Source organism: Podarcis pityusensis (assembly GCF_964106645.2).
Source record: "Podarcis pityusensis genome assembly, chromosome: 1".
Classification (NCBI taxonomy): Eukaryota; Metazoa; Chordata; class Lepidosauria; order Squamata; family Lacertidae; genus Podarcis; species Podarcis pityusensis.
This window is the reverse complement of record NC_138028.1, coordinates 40,952,583-40,978,096: the sequence shown is the minus strand read 5'-3', so window position 1 is coordinate 40,978,096 and position 25,514 is coordinate 40,952,583. Positions and strand designations below refer to the sequence as shown.

General features: G+C 40.1%; 1 protein-coding gene across 1 annotated transcript in view; it reads left to right on the top strand.

Annotated features, from left to right (window-relative positions):
- Window positions 1-24,406, top strand: part of FMN1 (formin 1) — a 122,909-nt gene extending 98,503 nt beyond the window's left edge. The window contains exons 16-17 of the mRNA XM_080977705.1: window positions 10,000-10,084; window positions 11,763-24,406. Coding sequence (XP_080833831.1) covers window positions 10,000-10,084; window positions 11,763-11,807 — 130 coding nt within the window. The 3' untranslated portion in view covers window positions 11,808-24,406. The remainder of the gene's footprint in view (window positions 1-9,999; window positions 10,085-11,762) is intronic.
- The last annotated feature ends 1,108 nt before the right edge of the window (window positions 24,407-25,514 follow it).

The window sequence follows — 25,514 nt, the reverse complement described above, 5'->3', positions numbered from 1 at the left end:
ACTGCCTCCCACAGTTTGGTCAGACTCATGCTGGTAGCTTCGAGAACACTGTCCAACCATCTCGTCCCCTGTCATCCCCTTCTCCTTGTGCCCTCAATCTTTCCCAACATCAGGGTCTTTTCCAGGGAGTCTTCTCTTCCCATGAGGTGGCCAAAGTACTGGAGCCTCAGCTTCAGGATCTGTCCTTCCAGTGAGCACTCAGTGATAAAGATGGAGTCCAGAGCAATCATTCAGAAGCATGCACTCTTTTAAATAGGTGCAAGCCTTTGATTGGGGGGGGGAGTGGTGTGTAAACAGTAAAAGATTACAAGATGGCTGCAGAATTTGTGACTCACCAAGACAAATGTAGTCCATCCATCACATACTAAGGCTTGGCAGGTCACAGCTTCTGTAGGCCTAGTGTGAACCATGCCCCTTAGGGTGAATATCAGTGGGTGATTGCATGAAAAATGCCAAGCAGGATGCAGCCAAACAGATATTTTGCACATCTTCAAGTCCTAATATGTACAAACAGAAATCATAAACTTGATACTTTTTATATCTTGATGTCTGTTATCTTGTGTACTAAGAATATAAAGAAATAATTGTTACTCTGGAATCTGAATCATTTATCAGTTAGTTGGCCTTCTGTATGAAACAGCAGTGTTAATCAGGCTCAACATTAGAAGCTTAAATATCCTTTAGCATGCAATTTTAAATTAGATTCAGATAGAGATAATCCAGTAAATTGTCGTGCTAATTATACACATAGATCTGCTGATTCCTTTGTCACAAGCAGCAGTTTTCTAGAATAGTCAGTTTCGCTGCTTAGAGGGAAAATGCTTCGGAGGGGGAGATACTTCTAAAGTGAAATTGGTCATTTTAGAAATTTTTGCAATTTGTTACTTGAGTAGATCTACTTATGAGCAAGTGAATTTTGCTTGCCATTTCAAGGAACATGTTTGCTAGGGGACAGTGTTGCTCAGTGTATCTCCTCCAAATGTTGGGTGAACTAAAGAAACAAGCATAATGGAGGGCTGCTGCAAACATTTGTAGAAGAGTCTTTGCATCATGTAACAGGAAGGTTCTGCAGCAGTTCTCATGCTTCCCCTTGCACAAGAGAGAGTTCAAGGAGAAGAAATATTTGGATTTCGTTTCACTTTTTTCACCCAACACTGAAATGGAAAACGGCAGCCAGTGAGAAAAGCTGGAATTTCAGAATGTGGAATAGACTCCACCGGCTGTTATCGGGAAAGCTGATACAATATGAACAGGATCTGCAGAGACAACTCTACTGTGGATGTGATGCTATCACTTCCTCAAATGTCAGGAGTACCTAAGTGGCCCTTCTAGTCCAACATCCTGTTCTCACAGTGGTCAGTCAGGTGTCTATGTTTCCCATCACAAGAGCACTCTCCCCTCTTGGAGTTTCCAATGGTGGGTACTGCTTCTGACTGTGGAGCAGTTCTCCAAGTCTTGTAAAGTATATAACCAAAATCAGTTTTAAACAGGCCAGGCTCTTAAGAAGTGAAAGACAGTGAGTCTAGGGGGAGTGATAAATTCCATATTAATAAATTCAGAGTAAAATATGTGATTTTGGATATGCTGTTTTGAGTCTGGATTAGCCTTCTTGAGTAGCAGGATAAGACTTGCATATATTTTGTCACGAGAATGAATGGTTTGTTTTTTCCTTCTTAACACATGAATTTTATTCATTTACTTTGGTGGGGCTTGTGTTTATTTACTAATGACTTCATTAGATTACTTTTAGCCTTTAAAGGTTTCGGTTTATTCTCAGTTCAACTTGTAGATGATTCATGAAGACAATGAGTAACTGATGTCAAGTATATAAGTTTGAATGACAGATAAGTTGTTTCTTTATCGCATTCAAATGGCTTAGAAAACCATGACCCTTTAGAGGTTGTTATTTTACAAAGTATGAGTGACAGTTCGCCAACCATATTTTCCAGGAAGAAACACATTTAGAGAACTGAGAAATAACCATTATGTCTTGAAAAACAATTATTTTCCTAAGGTGTATTTTAGTGTAATCATATTTTTTTCATAACCTCAGCAAAATAGAAAAGGAGCCAGTTTATACACTCAAGCTGTAAATATTAAGAAAGGTTAAATACCTTGGTTCTTGAATGCCTTGGTACTCGAACATTTCGGCTCCTGAATGCCAAAAACCCAGAAGTAAGTGTTCCAGTTTTTTAATGTTTTTTGGAAGGTGAACATCCGATGTGGTTGTTGGCTGTTGTTTCCTGGGTGTCTGAGCCAATCGGAAGCTGCACCTTGGTTTTCAAACATTTAGGAAGTCGAAAAGACTTCCGGAACGGATTACGTTTGAGAACCAAGGTACCACTGTACCTGATGATTCAAATAGTTGATGGTTTTTGTTCCTTTCTTTACAACATTTTAAAACACAAATGTGAACAGAGGCAAGTTTGCAAAATTTTATACAGGATGCCCATCTAGCAACAAAACGATCCTCTTTTGCCTACTTGTCAATTATGAGGTGATGATGGTGCCCATCTGACTGGGTTGCCCCAGCCACTCTCTAGGTACCTTCCAACAAATTAAGACATAGTAAGACATCAAACATTATTGTCACTATTGGTTCTACTAGAGTATTTTGAGGTTATTCAAAGGACAGTGCAACATCTCTTAGCAGACTAAGAAAGAACAAGTTAATGGTAGCTTTAACCAAGGAATGGGCTAGGCTGCAAGGGTTTGTTTTGTCTGAAAACTACTTGACTTTTAATGTAAGAAAAGTGTAGAAATCTAATTAGATTTTTATCAGACATTTTAGAAGAGGAAACACTTTAACCATGCTGCCCTACACTTAACCTACCATGAAAATAAATTAGCTGCCTGTGTAATATAGCTGATTTTCGCCCCAAGACAAAATCTGCATAGCATACAGGAATCTGAGGGTACTCAAAGGTACAAACATTATATATAACTAGCAAACATACTTACTACTTAAATCAAAAGGCAGTTAAGATGAAATTCCTGGATTACCTCAGGAACATAAATAGTACATGAATATTACATGAAAAGGATACAGCAGAAATATATTACGTGTACCCAACAGTCATAAATTTGGTATGGCTGTTTTGCTCAGCTGGGTGAAAATTTTAAATGAAGTAGCTGAAAAGTATTATCTTACTCTCAGTACCATGCGGTATTCTCAATACCACAGGGATGTGACACCGTTTTAGGGTCAATTTACACGGTCACTTTCATGGGCTTATTTTTAATCTGTAGTGACTTTTAGTCAGTCCTGATTTGAGTATGGATATAAAAAAATCAGTCATTGGAGTGTTGAGGGCCTTTCTGCTTCATCAGATTCCTTATATAATAAAAGTATATTCATCTATTGTGGATGATGCAGCCGCTCTCCTCTAACAAAGCACCGCTATTACAGGAGTATTGCATTTTCCCAGTTGTGAAAATGCAGTATATTGGACATTTGCATAGATAGTCTTTTGGAAAGCCACTTAACAGTTACAAAGACTTGAATCTAGACTTGCCCTTCTGCAAGTGGAAAGGCTCCTTTCATTCACAGAAGAGAACAGTAAGAGCTGTTCAACAGTGGAATTTGCTGCCAAGGAGTGTGGTGGAGTCTCCTTCTTTGGAGGTCTTTAAGCAGAGGCTTGACAACCATATGTCAGGAGTGCTCTGATGGTGTTTCCTGCTTGGCAGGGGGTTGGACTTGATGGCCCTTGTGGTCTCTTCCAACTCTATGATTCTATGATTCTAAGAGCCTTTAATCCAGTGCAGGCTCCCGATGGTAGAAGTGATGGGAAAGAATTTACACTACTTTCCCCTGGAACCCATTGTACCATCTCCAACACTTTTCTAAAGGGCACTTTTGGGGAATTACTGGGGACTGTTAAGGGGTGAGAGAATGTTTTCCTGCCTTCCATCTGTGGGAGCATCCACTCACAGGCCATTGTTAGTACTTTTTATATAATATAATTTTTATCAAATTTCCATTTTTTTTACAAATTGACTTCAAATTAAATAGTTACATTGTTTCATGCATTGACTTCCCACCCACACTTCCACAGTGTTTTTCTTCAAACCCTTTTCTACCGTGTTATATATCAAACTTATCTGTTATGGAAACCCCTCTAATACAATTACAGTGGTGCCTCGCAAGACGAAATTAATCCGTTCCGCGAGAGTCTTCGTCTAGCGGTTTTTTCGTCTTGCGAAGCAACCCTATTAGCGTCTTAACGGATTAGCGCTATTAGCGGTTTAGCGGCTATTAAAGGCTTATCGGCTTATCGGATTAGCTGCTAAAAGGCTATTAAAGGCTTAGCGGCTTAGATAAAGGGGGGAAAAGCAAAAAAAAAATCTCAAGACTCGCAAGACATTTTCGTCTTGCGAAGCAAGCCCATAGGGAAATTCGTCCTGCGAAGCAACTCAAAAACGGAAAACCCTTTCGTCTAGCGGGTTTTCCGTCTTGCGAGGCATTCGTCTTGCGGGGCACCACTGTACTTTATCATTTTTCTTCCATTGTTCCTTTCTCAAATCTTGCCCGTGATTTCATTTGACTGTAGTGTTTTTTCAAATGCAGTCGTACCTTGGTTCGCGAACGCCTTGCGAGTCGAACGTTTTGGCTCCCGAACACCGCCAACCTGGAAATGAGTGTTCCAGTTTGCGAACGTTCTTTGGAACCCAAACATCCGACGGGGTTTCCACAGCTTCCAATTGGCTGCAGGAACTTTCTGCCGCCAATCGGAAGCCACGCCTTGGTTTCCGAATGTTTTGGAAGTAGAACGGACTTCCGGAATGGATTCCATTTGACTTCCGAGGTACTAGGTAAAGGTAAAGGTACTCCTGCCCGTACGGGCCAGTCTTGACAAACTCTAGGGTTGTGCGCTCATCTCACTCTAGAGGCCGGGAGCCAGCGCTGTCCGCAGACACTTCCGGGTCACGTGGCAAGCGTGACAAGCTGCATCTGGCGAGCCAGCGCAGCACACGGAACGCCGTTTACCTTCCCGCTGGTAAACAGTCCCTATTTATCTACTTGCACCCGGAGGTGCTTTCGAACTGCTAGGTTGGCAGGCGCTGGGACCGAACGATGGGAGCGCACTCTGCCGCGGGGATTCGAACCGCCGACCATGCGATTGGCAAGTCCTAGGCGCTGAGGTTTTACCCACAGCACCACCCGCGTCCTTTCCGAGGTACTACTGTAGTCCAAAATGGCCTCCATTCTTTTTTAAAAAAAAGGTTCATTGTTTCGATCTTTTAATACTGCTGTCAGCTTTGCCATTTCCACATAGTCTATTGCTTTCAAAAGCCATTCCTCCTTCGTTTGAACCTTCTCTTCTTTCCATTTCTGTGCATATAGCATTCTAGCTGTTGTAGTCACATACATACGAAAAAGGCCATTGTTAGTTCTGTAGTCTCTGAAAAATCTGTTCACCTCTCTCCTGAAACCATGGAGCAGCAGGGGTGGGGATGTGTGGTCTTATCTACAGAAGCATGTACAGAATGATATTGGTGCTTTTAAAAATAAATATATGGTTGGTATTCTTCACATGTCTCACAAATTCAGATAAGTCACAATGGATTTTCATACAATAGATGTCAGTTTTCATGTCTCACATTACGTGACTGAGCCTTTGCTGAAACTCCACTTAATTGGCTGCTTTCTGATTTGTGGGGAAACTCTGTAGTTTGCAGCCTGAAATCATGGTTTTGAGGGCAAGTGCCAAACATGCCATGCTGATGTAAGGTATGAAATGGCAAACTTGGTATGCAGTCAACCAGGAAGTAAGTAATTAAGAAGAGCAGACAAGGAGAGGGAGGCACACACAAGCTCATTTCTATTGTGCCATGTCGTAGTTTGGCATTATATGTGGACCTGACATAAAGCCAAACAAAAAGTACCCTCCACAAAAAAGTAATATACATTCCAAGCTTCAGTTTGAAAACAAGCATTGAGCTTGCTACAGAACAGAACATTGTCAGCTACAGCTTGTATCTATTGAAAAACACAACAGCCTCAACAAGCTAATAACCCTATTCAATAACATACTGCAAAGTATACCCCAGCATCCTTTACATATCCCATAAATACAGATCATCAAGTTGGAATTTAATATGGTGATGATAGTGTATAGTGCCAACAAGCACTTAATAGCACTTGTTGACTTAAGGTCCAGTCTACTGGTTGCTGCGCCAGCAAGGAAGCCGTCTGTGGCTAATAATCAGTCTCTGGGTATCAGATCGCTTCATGGCTTAATTCCTATTCTTTCCTCCCTCTATGTTGAGAATGAGAAGAGGCCACAGGGTTAAGTAAGCAGTGTTTTTTCTTCCTAACCCTTGGCACAACTATGTATGTTCTTGTAAAGGTGAAAATTATTCTTTTACTTTATAGACGCAAAGGTACTTTTTTAAAAAAAGGCTCATTTGAACTTCTATAGTCCATTTGTATAATTATTTTTTTTTCAAAATAGCTCTGGTTCTTGCATTTAATCTGAAGATATATAGGTTTGAAAATGTGATCCCTCAGAACAGAATTTGGTAGGGACTTTTGAAGTTAATTTAACTTCTTACCCAAAACTCAATTGCTGTGTGTTTTGTTCTTTTTTTTCTGAAGCAAATAATCAGATGGTTTAAGGTTTTGTTGAAATACAGAACTCTACTTTTTCTATTGCCTTAGGTTGTGGTTTTCCACACGGCATGGCAGTACACAACAGTTGTAAAAGTGTGTTAATATTATTGCTGACACCAGCAACCTTTCTTCTCAATTCGTTTGCGTATTTTGACCTTCTTTGCACCATGATGAGTGATCCTAAATCTTCTTTTGAACGGATTCCCCTTACATATGGTCAGATTTCATGGTTTAAACTAACTGCATTCCTTAAGATTCTTTGCCTCCCTCCCCCTCCATTTTAACTGAAGATTCAAAAAATATTAATGGGAATTGTTGCCTTGAATGGAAAGTGGGTCCTGGCTGCATCACTCACAGATCAATGCAACGCAGTAGTGTTACAGTCCCTTCCTAAAAGTTAAAAAAAGTTAATTATATGAATTAAGAGGGGATGTTGCTCTGTGGATTAAATAGGCTGCAAACTCTAGTTAGCATCAGTTCTCACAACAAAAAATGTAGTTCGCATGTTATGCTGAACAGATGACACCAAATTATTAAAGCCGGTTAAATCTAAAGCAGTGGAAAGAGTTACCAAAGAAACTCACAGCTCTATTTTTGATAAATGCAAAATTATTCACAAAGTAACCTCAGTTGTGTTTATATGATATTGAGAATTTTTTAACACTCTGTATATACCCATAAAACATCTGTTCGTAAAGTATCTGCAACCAAAATGATAAACAGAACACTATGGTTTATTATGACCATGTTATTTTCAGTGGCACTATAATGCCTTGAGTCCTGTTCTAACCATTCTGTTCAGTTGTTGAAATTGTTTACAAAAAGAATATAAGGCCATTCATTCATGGAAATGCTAAAATGTTTAGCATAAAGTTCTTGAATGTATTGAGGGAATAAATATGAAGCTGCTCTTAAAGTTTCACATACACATGGAAAATAGAAGTAAAAACCTTAATTTAGCCCAAGTTATGATACAGGAAAGTGGTCACAATATCCAAACACTGGCACCAGTCAAGATTTTAAAGAAGTCATGTGAAGACGTAGCCTTATCTGCTTGATTTTGAATTTTGTATTGGATCCAGAACTGTAGTTTTCTCCATATTCTATTAATGTATATTGGAGCAATATCCCAGCTTGACAAGATTGCTTCCTGATGCTGAGGCCAGGCAAAAAAATAGAATTTGATGGTGAACCAGTTGGCTACCAAGTGCTCACTGATTGCGGGGATTCTTTCAAAGGATGCTGGACTAGGACAATCTTGGGCTGATCCTGATTCATAGTTATGTTTAGTTATGATTTCACTGTTATGAGATCCTGAGTTTATGCTCTTGAAGATGCAAAGAGCAGTGGTGGGCCACAGGATTCTCAGTTTCTAGTAAAAGCAACAACTAAGGAGAGCACAAATTCACTTTCTACAAAACCCGACTTGTTCCTATGAATCAGAGACTGTGGTTTAACAACTCAGCTTCATAACACATGGTCTGAAATTGACCTGTTTAGAAACTGGCTAAAATTTGTTTTAAGCCATGATCCCTGCTTCCTATGTAATGATAACCCAAGTAGAAAGTGAAACTAAATTGTGCCAGAAATCCTTTTCCTGGACTTGTGGGATGAGGAGAGATATTGGGAAGTACAGGAGCCTGAGGTTTATGGCAGCTGCTTTCTCCTTGTGCAGATAAGGAACCTATGACTCTCCAGATGTTGAATTTCAGCTCCAGTCAGCATGGCCAGTTGTCACAGATTATGGGAATTGGACGTGGGTGGCGCTGTGGGTTAAACCACAGAGCCTAGGACTTGCCAATCAGAAGGTCGGCGGTTCGAATCCCTGCGACTGGGTGAGCTCCCGTTGCTTGGTCCCTGCTCCTGCCAACCTAGCAGTTCGAAAGCACGTCCAAGTGCAAGTAGATAAATAGGTACCACTCTGGCGGGAAGGTAAACGGTGTTTCCGTGTGCTGCTCTGGTTCGACAGAAGCAGCTTAGTCATGCTGGCCACATGACCCGGAAGCTCTACGCCGGCTCCCTCGGCCAATAAAGCGAGATGAGCGCCGCAACCCCAGAGTCGGTCATGACTGGGCCTAATGGTCAGGGGTTCCTTTACCTTTGCCTTTAATCTAGCAACATCTGGAAGGACACAGGTTGCCCCCCCCCCATCATTGTGTAGCATTATGTGTGAGCCGGACTTACGTTTCTAACAAGTAGTAGATTAATTAAAGGCTATATAAGCTACATATTCATTGAACTTTTTAAATGAAAGCCAACCATGATTCTTTTGTTTGGGTCTTGCAGCGCCATGTCATCCAGGGACGTAATTTGTCAATGCATTTTAAAGATTAAGAACGTTATGCAAAAATGAAGAGCAGTTCATGGGAAGATTTGTAATCCCTGTAATGTGTGGAGGTTTTATGTTTGTACTAAGTATGAAGGGAGAAGAAATCTGACCAACATTAGTCACATAGAATAGTATGTTAAGCCTTTGAGATTTAATCACTGAATGTTTAATTAACAGGGAGTGCATTTCTGTATCTCTTATCAGCACGCTGTGTACGTATGGTTGAAATAAGACCTCTGGAAAGTAATGTGACTCTTTCCTTAAGCAAGAATAATGAAGTCACAAACACTGAACAGCTGCATGGGCACCATTTTGACAAGCAGTGTAGTTTTTTTTAAAAAAATAGTCTTTAGGTAGTGTGCGTAAGATAATAAAGCATATTAACCAGTGAAAATTGCAGGAATACAAAGTGCTGTTAAAGGAATAAGCTTTCTCATATTACTACACCCTTCAGAGGACAGGAAAACAACATGTAAACTTCATAAATCACAGATGTATATGAAAGCTTGTTTCCAGTATTCTGTCAGACAACACAATGATCAGGAAACATCCCAGGCTGAGTCTATAGAAAGAGAAGCAAGCGGAAATGCTGCTATTGGTGCCATGATGCTTTTCTCTTTCAGCCCTTGCGCTGTGCCACCTCCAATAGTTGTAGCCTCTGCTCTTAACATCTTCTCCAGCCTTGCAGAGAGGGGAGTACCGTTCCCTTTCAACCTTTCAGGCTTGATACTGTCTTGTTTGTTTGCACACTTGCTTTGTAAGCACATGATACCATTTAAACACACGCAAAGCACATTTCTTCCCTCTCCCTGCCTCCTTAATCCTGGCAACTGCAATTTTCCCCTCACAGAGCTACAGTTCGCAGCACCTTTGACAAGCTACAGTTCCCAGGATACTTTGAGAACAGAAATATGCTTTGAATATGCTATAAAGGTATCATGTGTACACAGCCTTATTCATATCCAACAACTAAGCGCTCCTGAAAGCAGCTTGCATATGCTGGATATGTACCATTTCTTTGGCTCCAGTAAGATTTGTTGTGTGTATTTTGTTTCAGACTCAAAGTGGCTCAACAAACAGTAAACAAGTTAACTGCAGAAAAGAAAGTGGAAACAAAGAAAATCAACCCTACTGCCAGCCTGGTATGATGTGTTTTTGGAATGGCTTTGTCTTCTAGTTTGCTTTTAAAAACAGCTAATAGGATGCATGTTTTAGTCCATTCAAATGCAATTTACTATCATGCCCTTTCCAATCCCAAAAGTACACATATTCAAGTAATATTTTTTGAGTGATTGAAGCAGTGACTGGGAGTCAGTTCAAAAGCCTTTGCAATTCTAAATTCAATATGTCCATGCACAGACCTTTGCCAGGAAAACTAGTCTGCGTGGATAAAAATCAGTCCTCAGGAGCTGTCTCGGTTTTGTCACTTGTCTCTGACCCATTGGTGTCCTTCTTTCCTGCTGCATTCTGTACTCTGAATAATCTCAAAGGCTGCTTTTACAATGTGTGCTCCTAAAAATTCCATCACATTTCTGAAGTGGGTGAGAGGGGAGAGCAGATTGAAATGGCAGCAAATAGGGCATTATTTTCGGCCTTTTCCTACATTTGTCACCCTGTTTATCTAGGAACGAGCCTGGCTTCCTGGGTTTTCTCCAGGATAGGCTGCTGTCTCTTCTTTTTGTGCACAGACAAATGGAAAATTCTTTTGCCATATTTGGATGCAACCAGTGCTGGCTTGCCAAATTAAGGTGGATCCAATTTAGCAGCAATATTTGAAAAAAAACACCCAACCAACTGTGCTTAAATCATGCTTGTGCCATTTATTATTGGTACAGTCTGGTATAAAGGGGTGATCCTAGAGGGGAGATGGTCATTTATCAGTTTGGCTTAAGGAAGAGTGTGAGCCAATTTATCTGGTCTATACTGGCTTTAGTCCACAACTTCTATGTACCCAAGGTTGCCCACACAATCATGGTTTATTACAGTTTCCTCTTTTATCAAGGGACCTCTCCGTATGTGCAATGAGAAATCACTACAATATTGTCCCACATTGTGGGAAAGGGGTGCCCCTGCTAAAATCAGCTCCAGTACATTTCTCTTTTTTCAAAAAAATTAAAAAATCTACTTCTGTAACTAGAGACATTAAACCCTCCCCAAGTATTCCTGTTTGCATTCACATTACTAATATTTTGTGGCTGTGCAATATTAGCTAATGTTAACTATAAAGGCATTTCAGAATACAGTGGCATGTATTTAGGATGATATGAGAGGCTAAGTTCGTATCCAGGTAAGTCATACACAGAGTAGATACATTGAAATCAGTAAGTTTGTCATGACTCCTTTGCATTCATTTACAGTGGTACCTCGGGTTAAGAACTTAATTCATTCTGGAGGTCTGTTCTTAACCTGAAACTGTTCTTAACCTGAGGTACCACTTTAGCTAATGGGGCCTCCCGCTGCCACCGCTGCCTGATTTCTGTTCTCATCCTGAGGTTAAGTTCTTAACCCGAGGTACTATTTCTGGGTTAGTGGAGTCTGTAACCTGAAGCGTCTGTAACCTGAGGTACCACTGTATTTCAGTGTGTCTACTCTGGGTGTGACTTAGATGCAAGCCTAAGTATGCTTGTATAAAGCTTGCCATTGTCTTGGCTTGGCACTTCAGGAATTAATTTTCAGGAAAGAAAAAGCTTATGTCTACTTTGGTTTTGGACTGCTCCATTCTTCAAGTGTACTAGACCACATACTCTGTGCAATTTGAGAACAGATGGAAAATTAAAGAAAAGAATGATAATAAAGTTCCTTTTTTTTCTTAAACAACAGAAAGAAAGGCTACGTCAGAAGGAAGCCAGTGCGACCACCAACTGAAAGAAGACACATGAACATAATCGCAGTGTGACTTAATACCTTGCATGATGCTTCCCTCTGCCCATTCCCTAGAGAGCACCTTATTTTAGATGTTAGGAAGTTCTGCTTTGCTGTTCTCTTCCTCAGACAATCCTCAAAAGACTTCTGAATCCCTTGGCTTGTGCAGAAGAGGGAACAATAAGAAGTTTGTTTACATGGGAATTATGAAGAGTTCTATGTAACTCTTCCTTATGTGGCTTAAATGCAGTTCTTTTCTTAAAAGTTGTTTGAAGTACTCTATGCAAAATGCACTAATGTAAAAGACAGCAAAAGCAGGGTTTTAGACAGTGAATTAAATAGCTTTTATGCCAGCTCTGCAGGATGGCTCATGTGCTGGCAGACCGTAATATTTACTAAGTCAATGTCTGTTTAAAATGATTTTGATGGTATCCAAAGGATTAACTTTACCTTCTTGCAAATGGTGGAAGTTAAGTGTATCAGATATATTCTGTATTTTATTATGATTATTTTTATAGGAACCCCAATCAATGCCATGGAAGTAGAAATACTGTTTTTGCACATGTGGAGAAAGAAATCTCATATATATATATATATATATATATATATATATATATGAATAAGGTATATATATATATACTTGAATAAGGCATAGATAATGTAACTGCTACATTCATTAACGTTTGGTGTTTTGTTCATACTATATTCTTCATTTGTCTGATGGCAAAATGAATACTTTCTGTATCAACATGAGGTCAGATTAGCAATATTCAATAATGCTTTATTTATAGTTGGTCTTCTAGCTGTAGAACACGCATTTATCATTAATCTATACCAAAGCCTATATTCTTTTATAGTCAGCATTTTGGTGAAACTGATTTTAGAACATGTTTACATTTCCCCGTACATATGTGCATGTGTGTGAGAGAAATATCATTTACAGTCATATGTGCGCTCTTGAACATACATTATTCATACACTCTGCTCCATAGACTTTGAATAGAAATACCTCATTGCTCTCCCATTGAGGTACTGTAAGTGACTCATGTGAAGTGCCATTTAGAATCTCTGTCAGGTATGTCAGGATCTCTCCCCTCTAGTCTGTAGTTGAGAGAACTTACAGAATCATACCCTTAAAATTAAAGAGCAGTCCTTGCAATGGAAAAATTATGTAAAATAAAATGCTGTATATCATAAATACTTAAACACAGGCTAACAAATGGTTGCCACAACAACTAAAGAGTGTACCAAGAAGGAGATGAACAGGGGTTCTGCGTCCTAGAGGACACTTGTAATAAAGTATGATAAGGGAGTCTGGTAAATTAAATTGAGAATAGAGTGTGGAAGAAAGGGAAACTTTGTCACCTACAGAACAAATGCAGGAGAATCATATTTCGTAATAGGCCTAGGCAAAGTGCCACAATTGAATCAATCATCTATCTTAAAAAATAACTTTTAATTTCTTATTATAAGAAGAACTGTATGAACAACCTATTTGAAAGATTTAATATGAAACATGCTATTTATCTTACACAATTCAAGGGCAAGGTTCTCAGACAGCACATATTATGTCTCCTATTGGTATCCAAATGTCATTGAAATTTAGTTAGTATCCTAAATATTGAGACATTAGAATGCAGTTAATGAACTTATCTTTTCCCTCTTAATGTAAACATTTATCATTTATAGCCCTACAATTTCCTATGCTGAAGGAAACATAATTCTTAAAAAAAATGAAAGTGTTTGTATGAAGTACAGGAACAGGAAAATTACAGCATCTTTAGAAATACAGACCAAAGTAGCAATACAGTCTAGAAAAGCCAAAGAGTAGGGCAACAGTAATCAGACAATGATGATCAAACCCAGCCAGATGGGCGGGGTATAAATAAATTATTATTATTATTATTATTATTATTATTATTATTATTACAAAATCCTGATCAAATGTGTGTGTGTGTGTGTGTGTGTGTGTGTGTGTGTGTTATAATGGAGCTATGCAGTTGAAATGTAAGGGCATTTTGATGTAACCCACAATTTAAAACTTAGCAGCAGCCACACTACAATTAATTCAACTGACATTGATCTTAATTGACGTATTCTTTCACAAGCAGTGTAATGTCAGTACTCACAAAAGACTTGAGATCTTTAATGCTACTGGCAGAACATAAAAGTCACATGCTAGCAGTATGAAGGCACAACTACCACTGGCAAGTATTATCATTTTTTTCAGAAAATGAATGAGTGAAATTTACCCATGACTGAACTGGTGGATTGGTAGACAGTAGTTTACCACAGGATGTTGCAAGAACTGAGTTATATGCATAGGGAAGTTGCAGGCAGGGGAAGGAAATAAGGGATGTAAGCCGCTGGATCTTGGGAGACGCCTGTATTGGGGACAGGTGGGCACTCAAGCTAATATTGATATCCAAAAGCACTTTTAAATCCCCTGACTCCAGCTGAAGTGTTCTAAGAGACGCTTAATTCGCCCACTTGAAAGCAGAGACTTAAAACTCTCTTCATGCTCTGCAATTACTTTCACTGGCTCACATTGTTAAGAGGAAAGCTTGGAGAATGTGGCTGGAGGCACTAGGCCAGGCATGGCCAAACTTGGCCCTCCAGATGTTTGGGGACTACAACTCCCATCATTCCTAGCTAAGAGGACCAGTGGCCAGGGATGATGGGAGTAGTAGTCCCAAAACAGTTGGAGGGCCGAGTTTGCCTATGCCTGGACTAGGCTGCGAATGAATGCCCATGACCATTCAATAAGTGCATGGAACCACTCAGTAAGCTGGTACTGCCAAGTGGTGGGGAGAATCCTGTCACTCCTCTGCACCTCATCCAAAGAAGCAGGGGAGTGAAAACTTTCTCCTCCATATCAGGTAGGACTCTGCATGCATATAGCTGCCAAGTCATTGTGTGCAGGTTTACCGCTTGGTGAATTGTTGAATGTTTTCACTCTCTGTAATGTTAGTTGGCTGTGAGTGTGGAATGCGGGTGGCAAAACTCCTTCAAGCCAGATGCAAGTTTAAGGCTGCATAGGCACCATAAATAGAAAGTACACACCCTCCCCCCCCCAAAAAAAAACCCATGGAAACCATGGTTTGTTAAGGCTGCTGTAGCTCTGTGAAAGGGAAACTTCAGTTCCCAGGATTCTTGGGGGAAGGGGAACATGCCTTAAAGGCATGGTGTGAACACAGCCTTAGACTTGCAAATGATGTAGGAAAGGGCTCTGTTCTCTTAGCTTCCTTAAAATGGAGAAGGGGAAAGTAATAACGCTGTAGTTTATGGTAAGTGCAAACTAATATCCAGTGGTAAAAGAGTACTTCATTCAGTGCAATTACCGTACTTTCTGGCATGGATATATGATAGATAGCCATGTTTAGTGCAAAATGTTATCAAGAGATTAGCATCACAGCAGTGCAGCAAAGTGCATGTGTTTGTATTTTGAAAACGAGAGGGGAAACCCTATATTTTTTACTTTGCAAAGCTTATGGAATGGAACAGTTTGTTTCGAATATCTTAGGGATATTTTAACTTATATCTGCTTGGATGCAAAACACCCATTGCTCAAGAGAAAAGCCCCTGTCCTTGCAGGAAGCAGGATCATAATTCACACAGAGAGAGTGTTTCTCATTCTTCTTGAAAACAGACTTCAGAGAGTCATGGGACACCCCCCCCCCCGAGCAGTGTTGGGGGTGACATTCCCTTTCACCCACATGAGCAGAAGTGTCTTCTGTGCACACAGCAGGTTATTTGTAAGCCAGTCACTGGTTTTACACTGTAATAATAATGTGAAATATTACAGTTGCTTTGCCGTGGTTAATTTGTCTTTTTATACTGTACTTTGGAGAGTCTGAATTTATATTGATAGTGATCTTAGAGTATATCTATAGAATTTGGAAATGGTACGTTAAAAGCAATGTGATAGAGGTGTAAAACCTCTTGAGTGAATGAATTCAGATGTTTAAATATACCAGAACTTGTGAGGGAAGTAGCAAAAACGAAATAATCAAAAATTACTTTTGATTCATCTCTTGAAAGCACTACTGAGTAAAATATGTATGATTTTTTTTTTAAAAAAATATCACTTATATTATCACTTATATTTCAAATACCGTTAGGAATGTTGCTATTTTGTAAGAGGGCTTAGGTCCAGGGTAGCCCTTCTGTGAATGGAGGGACTGGAGACCCAGAAGCTGCTGCTGCCACCCATGGAAGGGAGCAGGGAGGTGATTTTTGCCAGTTTCCCTTGCTCCCTCTCCCAGCTCCTAGTCTCCAGAGCAGATTTTCAGGGGAAGGAGTGAGTTGAAGACATTCACCTCCTGCCCATTTGATGTATGGAACTCCGCAAACAGAATCTTTAGATCCTACTAATTGTATTGGCCAGTTTTTATTGGAAAGGCAACCAGTGAGCACTGTCAATAAATACATTTACTCAGGGCCAGCCCACCCATGAGACAAAATGAGGCAACTGCCTCAGGCAGCAGGATCCACAGGGGCAGCAGATCCAGCCTCCCAATAATACATTGCACTCTGCTGCCGCCGCCACAGTGTCAATGACGGCTGTGGCACACTTCTTAAAGACTGGGCCTGCCATCTCCTTGGTTTCTCCCTCCAATGTCGCCTCTACAGCAGCCTCTTAGATTGGAGCATTGGTGCTGTCCTTCCACTTTTGATAGTTAGCAGTGCAATGTTCTTGTCAACAGGGAGACATGTATTTCCCTGTGCCCCTCGTATTATTCCATTTATATCCCACCTTTCCTTCAAGGAGTTCAAGGTGGCGTATATCACTCTCCTTCTCCTCATTTCATCCACAGAGCAACCCTGTGAGGTTGGTTAGACTGAGAGCTAAGAGATGTAAACCTATTTGGATGGGCCAGCTGTCCTGCACAAAGGCTAGGAAAACACTTGTGCCATTCTACAGTTAAAGGCAGCTGTCCGGCTGGAGTTTTGCATTTGTAATAGGAGCAGCATATGGTTATAGTATGTGTTAACTATAAGAAATTGCCTCAGGTTTTCCTTCCAAATCTTTCCTCTTCACTGTTGCTCTCATCTCTATCTGAATCTCCTCTGGTTTTCTTAATATATGATGATTAAAGTGGGATGCAGTTAAAAGCCCAAAATGGTACCCAGTGAAATTGCCAGTTTTGTGCTAAGGAAGTCCTTAGCCTTGATGGTTTTAAAATCTTACTGCCAATACAGCGTGCAAAATTGTAATCTCTTGCTGGAAACCCAGCACATTTCCTCCCATTTTGAGAAACGCTGTTGTAGTCATTGCTACGGATTGTGGGGCGAGTGGGTGGGTGTCAGGGGACCCGTAATGTGACTCCCAGCTTCATTGGACTTGAGTAGTCTAAGATAGTCTTCTTGTGGTGTCCAATTCGAGACTGAATGTGGGAACCATCAGTGGGAAATTGCACATCTCTGGGCCAAAGCTGTATGGAATGTACATTAATACATTTCCACTGTGTTGCTGTTAGCAGAACTCCTTTTACAGTATTGTTATAACAGTCACCCCTCTTGTTTGGCGAGTTCTGATAGTACTGTTTAGTCTGAGAAGAATCTTTTGTCCTAAGCCCATTAGCATCTCACAGTTATTCAGAGCCCATTTCTGGATTGTTTTGTTTATTTAAAGTTTACTTACAGTAGCACTGGAAATGGATCCAAATGGAACGTAAACAACTGGTCCCAACTCATGCCCTGCATTTTTGTTTCCTAATACTTAACTATCCTGCTGCAAACTGGGGGGAAAATAATCTTTGTATTCTACTCCCTGATGCAAAATTGATAAAGATATTTAAAATGCTATGACACCTTGAAATTCAGGGCCATTCCCACAGTAAACTAGTGTGTTGAGAATGTGAGCTAAGTGTTCAGCGCACGGCGAAAACAGTTATTTAATTCACTACTCAGTCATATAATAGTTCCATCCACATTCACCACATCACTGCTCAATCTGTTTTTGGAAGCTATATGAAAGATGTGGTAACTGAGTTGAACTGCATGCTGGATATGTGGTGAGGCACTCATACAGCCATTTTAACGTGTGCCAAGCTACATGGATGCATTGAACCAGCAACATCCACAGCATAATATTCAGTGATGTGAATTTTATTTAGCTGGTGTATTATGTCATCAAGTGCCTGCCAGAATAATGTTTTTCTTCTGCCTAACACAAATTGGCACAACTGTTGTTTTGGAAAACGAGACAGTTTATATTGTTGAAAGATCATGCAAACTTTCAGCTCACACAAAACCCCTTAATCAAGTAGAATAGAAATATACCCAATTCAGAACTCATGCAAAGTGTAAGAATATTTACAAAGAGGAATACCTTGACTCAGTGCTTTTTTTCTTAAAAAAAAATGTTTAGGGCTACTCTCATTTTCCTACTCATATTGAAATTCTGCCTCTCAGTGAGGCCAAACTTAGATTCACAAAATGTTTACCCCAGAAAAAAGTACTGCCTTGAAGGTGTCCTTGTTGATTATTATTTTAAGATTAGGCCACTTGTACCTACCATTCTGACAGCACTGTGTAACTGTTAAGTAGAAGCAGAAGAATATTTTAATGGATTACTGTATGCCATATGTATAATGGAGAAAAAGCTGCCTTTCCATTCTGATTCATAAAGACTTAAGAATAAATGATAATATGTATTGTTTCTACTAAGCTGAACAATGAAGTATTGCAGAGTTAGCTTGAAAACTTGAACTCTTTGATGAACAGGTTTAGTGAGTGGCTGCATCCAACATTTTTTTTATCCCAAAGCCATTCGCCATACCAGAAGAACCTAGTCTTGCATTGCTTTTGCTATAAGTGCATCTCTCCCCTGTTTCCATGCTAGAGTTCCTTGTAGCTATTATTTTTCAGTTTTTGTCTCTTGCTACATTTGGAAATTAAATCTCATCATTGAGGGTTGCTTTCTTATGAAAGCTGTAGACACTTTCCCTCTTTATTCTAAAAAAAATAAATCACTAGAATCACAGTTTGGTCATATAACACTTTTGTTTTTCTCAGACATTGAAACCTTCCAAAGAATATGTAATATAAATTTTCTTTCAGTATTTTCCCATTTGATGTGACAGACATGGGTACTTACAATCCCTTCTTAAAATAGTTACCCATCTTCAATTTCTTGCTAGGCAAGAAAGCAGAAATAATTCTTTCTGTTGGCCTGGCTGCTCTGGTTTTCCCATTCAGAAGTCCTCTGTTGGGCCTCTAAGTAGTGCTGGAATCTTCTAGTGTGTTGAGAATAATGTTGGCATTCATTCTGAGTAAGACAAATTTGAACTGTCTAGGATGGGAATAGTCTCCCACGCAGAACACAGAACCAAAATCAGAGAAATAGTTCCACACAAAATCATTCTGTTTCCCAAAGGCTTCACGATGCTGCATTGAAGAGCTTTATAGGTTTAAGGTTTCATATGAAGCAGATCAAGCTAGGTTTTCTTTTGAGTGGTATTTTTAATTCACACGTCTTAAGTCTTCAAACTTCTTACTCTGCAAACAGTTCTTTATGCAAGAAAAATGTCTTAACAACCACTTCAGTTTTTTAGTTTAGAAAAAAAAATGCAAATAACTCCAAACCACAATGCTAAACCAGCTAGAGAAGAGAATGCCAAATATGCAAAGTTATTTCACAATGTAGAAAGACATTACCTTTTCCCTCTTCAGTTACTACCACATATGAGATCATAAGCAATTACATGCTTTCTCTTTTTTGCAGAGATATCTGATTAAATGCCTTTCATACCTCTGTCATCTTAGACGCTTCATCAGAAACAGAGAACATGGTATCTGAAGTTTGTTGTTAGAGGATCCAGTTTTGCATAATGCATACACATCTTACTTAGGTAAACAGCTTCACTAGCTTATAAGCCTTTGGCAAGTTTTCGCAGGTAATGTATCAAATATGACTGGCAGCACAATCATATAGAGGTTGACTCACAATTTGGGGAGGTGGGGATACTCCATAGTATTGTATTAATTAATTAATTAGTTTTTTGTACATGTATAACTCATCTTTCTTCCCATCATGGAACCTACGACAGTGTACATGCCATTCAAGCTTTAACTAGACCCAGAACTGCCTAACTTCAGAAGGGTGTTGGTCTTGTGTGCCTTCAGACTATATACTGGCACTGATGTGTGTTTCAGTTTGTGACCTCACTAATTTTCCCGTATAGAAGAAAATGCAAATACCTCTTTGGTAAGGAGGATAGTTATATCTGTTCCTAAAGATGATGGTCTAGACTAGTGAAGTCTACTAACTGAACTCTGCTAATCGACTTTTAGTGTTGTCATTTTTATTGTTGGCTTTCTTGAAGTGATAGGAAATGCAAAATATCAGTTTGTTGTGTCACAAAAATTGAAAGTCCAACTTAATGCTGTACTGTTTTTAACACTTGATTGGAAGTCGCCCAGAGTGGCTGGGGAAACTCAGCCAGATGGGTGGGGTATAAATAATAAATTATTATTATTATTATTATTATTATTATTATTATTATTATTATTTCAGTAGGAGAAACCACATGTTTAAATCTCCCCCATTTAAATCACTTGAACTTAAGCACACTTTATGATGAATGTTGTTGCCAGATTGTGCCCAATAATTGTACCTTCTGAACGAGTAAAAATGTAAGTTAAATTTAGGACTTGAAGGTATCCTTTTGTATCATACTGCTATACGGACACAACAAAGTTCAATATCTGCAAAGTCTGGTTTATGGGAAGCCCTCTGTCTGTGTTCAATGTCTATTTGAAGCATTTTGCAATTGGTTTAAGCCTCCTTTGTCTCCAGACCATGTCACTGATCCAGGGACAATACAAGGTTGTCCACCACCTTCTGCAACACTTTTGGTTCCTTCTGCAAAGAACTCTGGATAAGATAACACATTGAGGAACTATGTTTTGGATGTGAGGAACCTCCAGTTTTGGATGTGATAATTGGTACCCTTGGGGGGGGGGGTTAACTGTAGCTGGTCTGTGTGCAGACTGCTCTTTCTGGGTCTGGGTAAGACATCCTCCTGCCATCTCTACTTGACTCCTCCAGTTCTACAGTATCTCTGATGGTGATCTTTTCTTATCGAGCTCTAGCACCGTCACCTTTCCCAAGGCTTCCTCTTCCCTCAAATGATTTTGTCCTTTTCCCCTTTTCCCTCTTCCTCCTGTAATGCCTCTGTGGTTCCAATGTCTTGTTCTTCCTTCAAATCCATTCTCAAAATCTGTATTTTCCATGAAGCCTTTCACATAACCTCCTCATTCCCATATCTAGTATGACCAAGCCAAGTGAGTATAACTGTTGATCCCTGCCTTCATTTCTCTTCCTTTCCTCTGTTGTGTTGATTTCTAGATTGTAAGCCGCTCAGGGCAGGGATCTGTCATCATTTGAAAAGTGCCATGTACATAGATGGCACTAGATAAACAAATATAAATAGAATTTTGAAGTCGTCTTAGTTCCTCTTCCATTTCTAACCATTCTGACAAGAACTTAAGTGTATTCCTTTGTGGGTCAAAATATTCCACATTATCAGTGCAGTCACTGAAAAGGCCCTATCTCTTGTCATCATCTATATCTCCACCCCTGGCAGGAAACAAAGAAGGGCCTCTCATATTTCAGTGACGCATCTCACTTGTAGTTGAACTCTTGAGGTGTTAGTGTCAATCATGGATAAAATGTTTTTAGAATCTATCACGAAAGCTTTTATCAGGTCTTTTTGCAATTTGGTAGTAATTTGTTAGTGAATGCAAATGGATTTTTTCCTCAATGAAAGTTAGATCAAGATGTTCAGCTGCGTTACATCACCTCCTTATTTGGTATGCAATAAAAACATTCCTCTGTGCTTGAATAAATAAACATCATAAACAACTCTTCCCAATTTGCATGTTACAGAAACCACAGAGACTGTAGCAAGGTCAGGAAAACATGGATATTTCCAACCGGCCAGTCAACAAATATTATTAAGCACGCAGCTGATCTCATAGGGCATGGGTTAAAAAGGAAATTCATCCTGAAATTGAGGGAGGAAGCTAGTGTGTCTCCCCTATGACCCAGTTCCATGAGTCAATATGCTGACAAAGGCGCACGTAGGACTTGGGTATGAGAATCCCATGAGAATGCAAGGGCATGATGTTTGACCCTAGCCCCACTGCCAGCACAATAACAAGCATTGGTGCTATTCTACCAGCAGCAAACCCCTGCCGTTGCCTTGGCACAACTGTACTGCCTTGACACAACATTTAACGCAGCTTGGGAAAGGTTTACCCCAATCCACTTCTGCGCCACAAGCGGTCCAGGAGTCAAAAGTCACAATATTTCTTATAACAAAGGCAAAACGGGGCCAAGTGCTGGATTTCTCACATTAGCCATGGCGGGGCAGCTAAAACAGAGGAGTGCCTAGGAGTTGGCAAAGCCAGCTCTACTGGGAGCACAGGTCTGAGGGAAGGGGCACAAAAATCACCCCAGAAATCAGTCTCCAGTTATCTGTGTAATGTCATGAGTTTAGGCAAGAGCTGGAAATTGAGCAGTAGGAGCAATGGCAAGACGGTATGAAGGTAGACCACTAGAGACTATGGAGTGTGTGACTTAGATGTGCCATCACTGTTGTGACAAGATCAAATGTGAGGAAAGTGATTTGGGGGGGGTGCTGGTACAGATCCTTGCCAAGGGCGCAAGGGACCCCAACAGGAGAAGTGGGATTGGGGGGGGCACAGATCAATAAAGCTCCTTGCTAAGGGTGCAAGGGACACCTAGGTACACCTAGAGTGACAGACTTTGAGCGCTGGTTTGAACATGCATATGCATTACTTTGCAGCTGTAGCATCAACTGAGGCTTGGTGTATATCTGAATGTGCATTTGCATTAGGAATCTTAGATGAATTGGGGAGGAGTGGCCAGACAGAAAAGGGTTAAGCAGCCTCTTCCTTGGCATTTCCTATCACCAACACTAAACTCACAGGCTCCTGGGACTGCCTTGGTAGAGGGAGAAAAGGGAGAGAGTTGCATTCAATTGTGTGCCATGTCTAGGTTGGGCCTGAGTTGGTTAATCGAACACAGCTTTGAAAGATTTGAAGTTCAAATCAATGCCATTCTGTAAAGCTTCATTCCATGAGAACCAGTCTTCTGGGGCCTGTTCCCAAGATTTCAGAGGCCAGTCAGCAATCCTTGTATAATGATGCAATCCAGACTATTGCATAAGGAGCAGGCACTTGTGTGATATGAAATAAATTCCTGAGCTTGCAGCAACATCTGAGACTTGACAGTGCTGTTGATATAAAGATTTCCAGTGCATATAAAGATTTTAAGCATGAAGAAACTGAAATGCCCGAATGTCTTGTCCTCTAAATACAGCAGGGGTTGTGTAGTAGTTAAGAGCATGGCAATAACTTAGTGGCTCAAATTTCGTCCGAATCAGGGCTTCAACCAGAACTTGCTGGAACTTGGTTCCAGCACCTCTCAGATGGGCACCATTGCCATTATAAGAGAACTAGGGAGACATTCATGGTGAGTTCTGGCACCTCATTTTCTAGAAAAATACCACTGGTCTTAATCATAAATTTACTGGGAAGTCTTAGGTTATCTGGAGTCTCGTGGTCCTAGCCTGTCTGCACCTTATTACCTTACCCACTCTGGTTCCTTCCAACTCTACAATTCTATGATTCTGCCATCTAGGGTGGTGATGATAATACTTGCCCAACCTAGTAAAGCTGCTGCAGTGATTATAGAGGTAAGATTTATTAGCTGTTTTGAGGCACTGGGTCGGGGGGCTTAGTATAAAGATACTAAGGATTAATATTCTTAAAGAAACAGTAGTATGTATAAAATACATATAAGACCAATGAGAAGGTGGTGAGTGGGGTGGAAATGGGAACTCTCCCTGGAAGTGACACTAATAAGGCAAGCTGCCCCATCAATAAGTATCTAGGAAGTACTGCTCTTTTACCAGAATAGCATTGCCAGACATGGTGCTGAGGAAATGCTTGTTGCATGGATGTAGATATAGAGGGGGGGATATGCAGAATAGCAATGCTTTTCTTCCTTTCAGGGAAGTTCCCAGTTGTTAAAAAGAAGCTGAATGGATTATGCTAAGTTTTTCTTTACAATTATGTACGGTATGTTCCCGTTGAGTATTTAAAAATCTAATTTTACTGGAAATTTCAAGATAAGTTAAATTTGTAAAAATGCTTTTATTTTTCAAAGAAAGAGATATGGGACCATTGCATGTAAATAATAGAATATATTTTCCGTATTATTGCTCTGTATTTTTATATGCTAAATCTCTAGCTTCAGACTATGTTTTACTAACCCTGATGCAGTGGAAACTTTTATTTATTTAAAAACAAGAATGATGTATTTTGACTCCACGGAGATATAGATATAGATATATATTACAAGATAAACATTTGAAGGTGTTTCATAAATGGCTGATCTACTTTTCATTTGTTGCAAACCTGTATGTTGTTACACACTTCTTGATCCTGTCCGCCATAGCTTTATAACCACCAAAAGATCACCTGATCAACAGAATACTTTTCGAAACATGTTATTCTAATTCCTGTTCTACCAGTTCATACATTAAAAATCAAATAGGAATTTTAAAGTGTGTTGGTTTTGTTGTCTGCAACTGTTTTAAGTTTTATGTAACCCTTGAGGGTAAGTGATTGGGTCATGTATGACTGTGATGGGAAGAAGAAGAGCCAAAGGCAAGAAGAACCATCCCTTTCATTTCTGTCCTTCTGGCTCCCCCTTCTCTCGTTTTCTCCCTGTCTCCCACTTTCCTCCACCCATTGAGCTGCTGAAGAGACACAGGTCACTTTTGCTAGATATTTTAACTAATCACCAGCAGAGGACTTTGGGGAAACAAAACCTGAGGGCCATATGTAGCCTCAAAGCCACAGGTTGCCCACCTGTGGCTAATGAGAACTAGGTACCTGTAATGGTAAAAAAACAAAAACAAAAAAAACCCACCTGTTTCACCTGACTTGCATCCTTCTTTCTAAGGAAAATATACCACTAGAAGCCTCATACCCAGTCTTGCTCAGGAATTCCAGGAAACCAAAAAAGTCAGTGCCATTTTGAAAGGGTCAGCCTGCCATCTTGATTCAAAATGGCATCCAATTATATCCAAATATAAGTTGAAACCTGCTTCTTCATCTCGGGAACCATCATGCACAATTTAGTTATAGGTTTTGTAAGAGGGGTCCAAACACATTGCAACAACTTTCTGAGCAAGTTTCCAAAATATATTGTAGATTAAAAATACAGTGGTGCCTCGCAAGACGAATGCCTCGCAAGACGAAAAACGCGCAAGACGAAAGAGTTTTCCGTTTTTTGAGTCATTCCGCAAGACGAATTTCCCTATGGACTTGCTTCGCAAGACGAAACGTCTTGCGAGTTCTTGCGAGTTTGTTTCCTTTTTCTTAAAGCCGCTAAGCCGTTAATAGCCGCTAAGCCGTTAATAGCCGCTAAGCCGCTAATAGCCGTGCTTCGCAAGACGAAAAAAACGCAAGACGAAGAGACTCGCGGAACGGATTAATTTCGTCTTGCGAGGCACCACTGTAAAATCATCATTACAGTGGTACCTCGGGTTAAGTACTTAATTTGTTCCGGAGGTCCGTTCTTAACCTGAAACTGTTCTTAACCTGAAGCACCACTTTAGCTAATGGGGCCTCCTGCTGCTGCCGTGCCGCCGGAGCACGATTTCTGTT